Consider the following 6,968-nt stretch of genomic DNA (forward strand, 5'->3'; position numbering starts at 1 on the left):
CTCAAGACTACCAGACGCGAGCCTCTTCTGCGTTGCCAGATGTTATTAACACTTAGCTAATAACGTTAGTTGACCTGCAGCTGCTTTAACGTTTCTCCAACCATGACCCAGCTACACATTACGGAAACAGTGAAAACAAAAAATACCTCTCTAACCAACGTAACATATTTAGTTGAAGTTAGCGATGCAGATGAAGTTTAGCCTAGGCTACCTGTCGTGGAGAAATATGGCCAGCTCTGCGTCAGACTTGATATTCTTCTTTTGACGAAGACGTCGCCATTTCAGCAAGCCAGCAATGTCCACTTAATTTGTTTCTTGTTTTAATTTTGGAAATGTGCCTGCCTCTCGTAGGCGTTCATGACTACAGCTAGTTGACAGTTGGCCTTTGCTAATTTGGCAACACAAATAGGAGGACTCGCCAGCCCATTATTAATACGCTATTCTAGAATTAATCGTTCAAAACATAAACGAAAATTCCAAGAGATTCCGCCCCGTAACTTTTTTTTCATGGGTTTTACATGTTATAGTAATGTTGTCAAATAAGCCATTACTTCAATTAATTGTGTTTCCTTACTCTCTGACAACATATAGTGATCATTTTTGGAATGGTTACCATTTATTTTCCATTATTTCCTACATACTGGACCTTTAAGGGACATCCCATTCTTAATCCAAATGGTTTAATAGGATGTCGGTCCACCCTTTGCAGCTATAGCAGCTTCAACTCTTCTGGGAAGGCTTTCCACAAGGTTTAGGAGTGTATTTATGGGAATTTTTGACCATTCTTCCAGAAGCACACGCTGATTTTGGACGAGAAGGCCTGGCTCTCAGTCTCCGCTCTAATTCATCCCAAAGGTGTTGTATACAGTAGGATTGAGCTCAGGACTGTGGATGACCTTAAGTCCTGACCTCGACCTTCAGATGGAGTGTTTTGAGTGACTCCTTCCTCTTAGACTCAATGTTGTTTGTGCTGGTTATTATGAGATGGTTACTATGAGATGGTTACTATGAGACTAAACACTGTTGCTTGTGCTGGTTATTATGGGCTGGTTATTATGAGCTGGTTATTATGGGCTGGTGCCTTTCGGAGACTAGACTAAACTAACTCGTCGTGCTTCTGTGTCCTGCGTTGTCCAGGTTTGGGATCATCATGCACAAGCAGGAGCCGGCGCTGCACAAGATTGACCTGGAGAGCACGTCCTACGTGAAGAACATCAGCCTGTGGGAGCACCGCTGCGTGCCGCGCGCACTGGCCTACACTCACCTGGGGGGCTACTACTTTGTCAGTTGCCAGGACGACAGCACGGGCGCACGGCGCCCCCAGCTGGTGCTGGACAGCGTGACGGACAGCGTGATCGGCACCAACGGCGACGTCAGCGGCACGCCCTACGTCTCGCCCGACGGACGCCACCTGGTCACCGTGGACGACCGGGACGGGCTGATGCGGGTCCAGCAGGTGTCGTGGCGCGGCGAAATCGGCCGGCCCTTCGACATCCACACCAACCTGCACCTCTCGGACCTGGCCTTCCTGCCCAGCTTCACCGAGGGCGGGCAGTACAACGTGTTCGGCAGCTCGGGCCACCAGACGGACGCCCTGGTGGTGGAGCTACACTCCGGAAGGGTCAAGATGATCAAGAGCCTGAAGGAGCCGGCGGCCGCCGAGCAGTGGCGCTGGGGCCGGCAGAACCGCGTCATGGTGTCCAGCGGGCTGTTCGGACAGTACCTGATGAGCCCAGCGCAGCAGTCGCTCTTCATCCTGGACGGCCGTCTGGACAAGCTCAACTGCGAGATCACAGATGTGCCCCGTGGAAACACCGTAGTGTGGGTGGGGGAGCCGTAACCCCCCCCCCCACCCCTGACACCCCCACAGCCCCCAATAGTGCTGCACTGACCCCCCCCCCCCGCCCACCCCTGACACCCCCACAGCCCCCAATAGTGCTGCACTGACCCCCCAACCCCCCACCCCTGACACCCCCCAATAGTGCTGCACTGACCCCCCAAACCCCCCCCCCCCCGTCCCATCTCTTTACAACAGAAGTTTCCAGAAGTCTACGTGACCAAATGTACTGATGGAAACATCAGGCGATTGAGTAATTAGACAAATTAATCCTATTGGTTGAGTTGAGTAATACAAATTAATCCTATTGGTTGTTCAAACGTAGGGAGAGACACAGAGATGCAGTGTGTGTGATAAGCCCCGACCCAAGATATTCGACCCCCCCCCCGTAGACACACACACACACACACACACACACAGCTCTGAGCAGGAGACGAGCTGATGTGTTTGTCGGCCCTTGGCAAATGTTTGAATTGGCTCTAATCATGAACACAAAATATTATTATTGCAAATAATGTAAATGGGCAGATGAGGCGGATTGATTGGAGAAATGAACTGAATTAATTAATTCATCAAATGAATGAAGTCTTTATGTGCAACTCCACTCTGGCAGACAAACCCTGGCTCAGATGAACTTTCCTGCCTTCAAGGAACACTTACACTCCGTCTTGCTCCCTAAAGTAATGGGACACCCTACCCCTACACGTGCACGCGCAAAAATGAGGGTTAGGGCAAAAATCTAGGGGAAGGGGAGGTATTGGGACGGGCCCCTACTCTCTCACTCTCTCTCTCACTCTTTCACTGTCTCACTCTCTCACTCACTCACTCTTCTCTTTCCTGCGCCTTGAAGGAACTCTCACTCTCTCACTCTCTCACTCAAAGAAGAAAAGGGTAAAAGAGAAGATAATTATTCCCTATGAGCCCACACACACACACACACACACACACACACACACACACACACACACACACACACACACACACACACACACACACACACACACACACGTGACTGTGTCTCCCTCTGACCTGGCAGCGAAGCGGAGTGCGCCCGTTGTGTGTTTGTCGGAGCTCTGAGCTAATTAAGGCGTCGCCATGTGATCGCTGTGCCGCTCCTCTCCGCTCCCGTTTGAAATGGAGATTGAGATATCCTGCGCCCAGTCCAGCACTCTGTCTGGAAGTGACTGATTGCACACACACGTGCTCGCGTGCGCAGGAACACACACACACACACACACACACACGCACGCACGCACGCACGCACGCACGCACGCACGCACGCACGCACGCACGCACGTACACACACACGCACGCACGCACGCACATGCACGCACACATACACACACACACACGCACGCACGCACATACACACACACACACACACGCACACACACAGGAGTGCTCAATGACCACTGGGGACATATTCAAGAGACACCACTATTTCCCAAACAAACAACCAAGAAAAACCCAAATAGATAAAGAAATTAATTAATGTGGTCCCAATGAACACCCCAGTCCTCTTAGTCCATCTCAGAGTGTGTGTGCTATAAAACATGCATGCTGGTCCAGGTAGCTGGTCACACACGGTCCACGCGTGTGAGGTTAGATACGGTGCGTGCGTGTGAGGTTAGATACGGTCCGCGCGTGTGAGGTTAGATACGGTCCGCGCGTGTAAGGGTTGGATACATGTTTATGGTCCACTTGTGAGGTCTTCAGTTTAGTTTTAGTGTGAGCCTTTGGGGACCTTCTGTAGGAGGAGGGCTGTGTCGTGGTGTGGCGTTGAATGTAACCTTTGACCCCGCTGTGTTGGGGCGGTGCAGCTGTAGTTGAGCTTAGTGCTGTCTCGGGTGTAGGGGATAGGGTTGACCTTTGACCTTTCTGTTTTATGTCAGCCGTCTGCATCGGAATGCTCTAGAGCCGCAGGGGTAGGAAGGGACGGCGCTCTTCCTAGATGGACACAGTCTAGATGGACAGTCTATGCACTCTCCCCAAGCCATCCCCACCCCACCCCACCCCCACCCCCACGGGATTCATTCCGATTAAACAGCGTCCAAATTAAAAGCTTTCTCTGGTACTTTGTTTGAGTCATTTTCTAGATATTTCTGTAAAAGATATTTCCTCACATATTTAAAACTCTTTAATGTTCTTATTTGCTTTCTGTTTTGTCCACTGCTCCACCATAAGAGGCCGGTAGGGTGGTGTTGATTTTCTGCTCCACCATAAGAGGCCGGTAGGGTGGTGTTGATTTTCTGCTCCACTATAAGAGGCCGGTAGGGTGGTGTTGATTTTCTGCTCCACCATAAGAGGCCGGTAGGGTGGTGTTGATTTTCTGCTCCACCATAAGAGGCCGGTAGGGTGGTGTTGATTTTCTATAACTCCTTTGTTCTTGTGACCCCGTCCTGACCCTTCTGTGTGCTAGCGAGCCTGGATGCCCTCAGACACCATGTTTGTTTCTTACAGAACTGAAGGACGAGACAACTGCACTCGCGCTGTTCCTCAAACCAGATGCATTGTGATGTCACAGACTATTATTATGTCACCACCCTGTTACCATGTAGACGTGCCGGATGCTCCCTGTGATTGGTGTTTATGTAGAGAACTCATGCTTGACATTTATCTGAACAAAATAAAGCCTAAAACTTCAGACGTGCTGTGTGAACGGTTCTTCATCTCTCACCTGATCAGCAGCACATACACACACACACGCACACACACATACATATGCACACACACACACACACACACACACACATATACACACACACACACACACACACACACACACACATATGCACACACACACACACACACATACATATGCACACACACACACACATAACATCGAACTGTTCACATACAGTAGACAATGGTTATCAGAGGTTTTCCTGAGCCTCAACAATGACAGGTCTGGAAACAGGTCTGGTGTTAATGCAGTGCCATCTGAGGTCCAAAAGACCACGGCCATCCAATTTGTTTTTCAGCTCTTTCCCTTGTTTGAAAAGATTTCTCTGGATTCTCTGAATGTTCTAATGATATTATGTCCTGTAGATGATGAACTCCCCAAATACTTCACAATTTCATCTTAAGAAACATTAAAATTACATTGTTTCCTCAATTGTGCACACAGGTTTACATAGAGTGATGAATACCCCTACATCTTTACTTCTAAGGGACCCTGCTTCTCTGGGATGCCGTTTTTCATACCCAATCGTGTTGCCAGTTACCCTATTTATTCCTCCTTTTGTTTTCTTTATCATTACACAACTTTTCCAGTATTTTGTTACCCCCGTCCCAACTTATTTTAATCAAATTCGAAATTAACATATATTTTCCATGAAATAGTCAAATTTGTCATTTTCAACATTTGATATGTTGTCTGTGTCCTTTTTGCAGCTAAATATGAGTTTAAGAGAGTTGCAGATTATTACATTCTGTTTTTATTCACCTTTTACACAATGTCCCAACTTTTTTCCGTTTTGGGGTTTTACATATATGCACACATATACATATGCACACACACACACACACACACACACATATGCACAAACACACACACACACACACACACACACACATACATAAGCACACAAACACACAAATACATATGCACATACACAAAAGGCAGCATATGTGGTATGTTTCTCTGTGCTGTGGGTGTCTGACAGGCACCTGATCAGCATCATATGCACACACACACATACACACTCACGCACGCACACACACACACACACTCACATACACACTCATACACTCACCCACGCACACACACGCACTCACACACACACACACACACATTCAGCGCTCTGTTCTCATGCAGTCTTAAATAACGCTGCATTCTGTGTCTCGGCCTGACGAGATCTCCATGGCAGATTAATCAGGACCACACACACACATACTGTGCTCTGGAATGAGATGGGTCTCACTTCATTATTCACCAGAGCCACCAAATTTATGACCACTATTTAATTTGGGACAGGTTATAGGGAATCAAATTAGAACCCCCCCCTCTCCCACACACAGACACACTCCCCATCACACTCCCCCTCTCCCACACACACACACACACTCCCCCCTCCCACACACACACACTCCCCCCCCCACACACACACACTCCCACTCTCCCACATAGACACACACATAGAGACTTCATTGGCCAAATTGTGACTGTGCATCCACCTGCATTATCCACCCTTAGTAATGACAGAACAGCTAGCAATACTGGCACATACTGGCACACCCCTTACATATGCATTACATACATAAACACACCCCTAATAACATACATTAACACCAGGGTTCTACATTAACTTTTTTGATCACCAGCCAATGTGGCTGGTAACTTTCTAAAGTTAGTAGCCAATCATAATTTCTACTAGCCAAGTTGTTTCCGGTGAAAATAAGAGAATTATGAGTTTATGAGATGAGTGTCACTGAATGCATTTGATCTTTATTAACATTGTTGGTCTATTCTATTTCTATTTCTCTGTCGATATTCTCATCCCCTGCTCCATTCCTCTTCTCGCCCCCATAAGTCTTTCCCAACCACCGCCGCATTTAGTTTAATCTTAACTTAATAAAAAGGAAATATCAATTATCATCAACAATGACAAGCCAGCTGGAAGCTGCTACTCGTTTTCTCTCCCTCTCATGTGTGCTCAGACGCGTTCTCAATTAAATGCAGTAGCATAGGGCCTACGTTCAAGTTGGATCTTTATAGAGAGGACCCGAAAAGTATCATCTTTATGTAACATGCTGTTGGTGCATATTTACATTGTATACTTTCTCTAACAAGAGTAAAAAACAGTTTGCAGTAGGCCTACTATTTATTGGCTAAACATTGGTCCCTCCTCTGTCTCTACGCACAGTGTGTGATGCGTGTGGTGGTGGTGATCACTGATCAGGCAACTTTTTAAAACTGATCATTTTCGCCTATACAAGCTTCTCACGTTCCTCTCCATCCTCAGCTATAGACTCAGCTATAAAATAAACGATCTAGCTGCTTCAGGTTTTGCGGCCTCCGCTATATGACATCAGCCTCCCACAAAGGAAATAGGCTAGGTAAACACAATGCTTTAATTGCGTTAATATTTCGTAATGTGTTATGTATTTGTGTTATGTACATGTGTTATGT

The 6,968-nt window shown here is 47.3% G+C and overlaps 1 protein-coding gene across 1 annotated transcript in view; it reads left to right on the forward strand.

Moving 5' to 3' along the window:
- The window catches only part of fstl5 (follistatin-like 5), a 170,836-nt gene extending 168,996 nt beyond the window's left edge, over positions 1-1,840 (forward strand). Inside the window, exon 16 of the mRNA XM_076288016.1 lies at positions 1,138-1,840. Within this exon, the coding sequence (XP_076144131.1) occupies positions 1,138-1,840 (703 nt within the window). The remainder of the gene's footprint in view (positions 1-1,137) is intronic.
- The last annotated feature ends 5,128 nt before the right edge of the window (positions 1,841-6,968 follow it).

The sequence above is a fragment of the Alosa pseudoharengus genome, unplaced genomic scaffold (assembly GCF_046254945.1).
Source record: "Alosa pseudoharengus isolate Yale_2024_CS ecotype anadromous, Long Island Sound unplaced genomic scaffold, YU_APseudo_1.1 YU_APseudo_1.1_scf_16, whole genome shotgun sequence".
NCBI classification, from domain to species: domain Eukaryota; kingdom Metazoa; phylum Chordata; class Actinopteri; order Clupeiformes; family Clupeidae; genus Alosa; species Alosa pseudoharengus.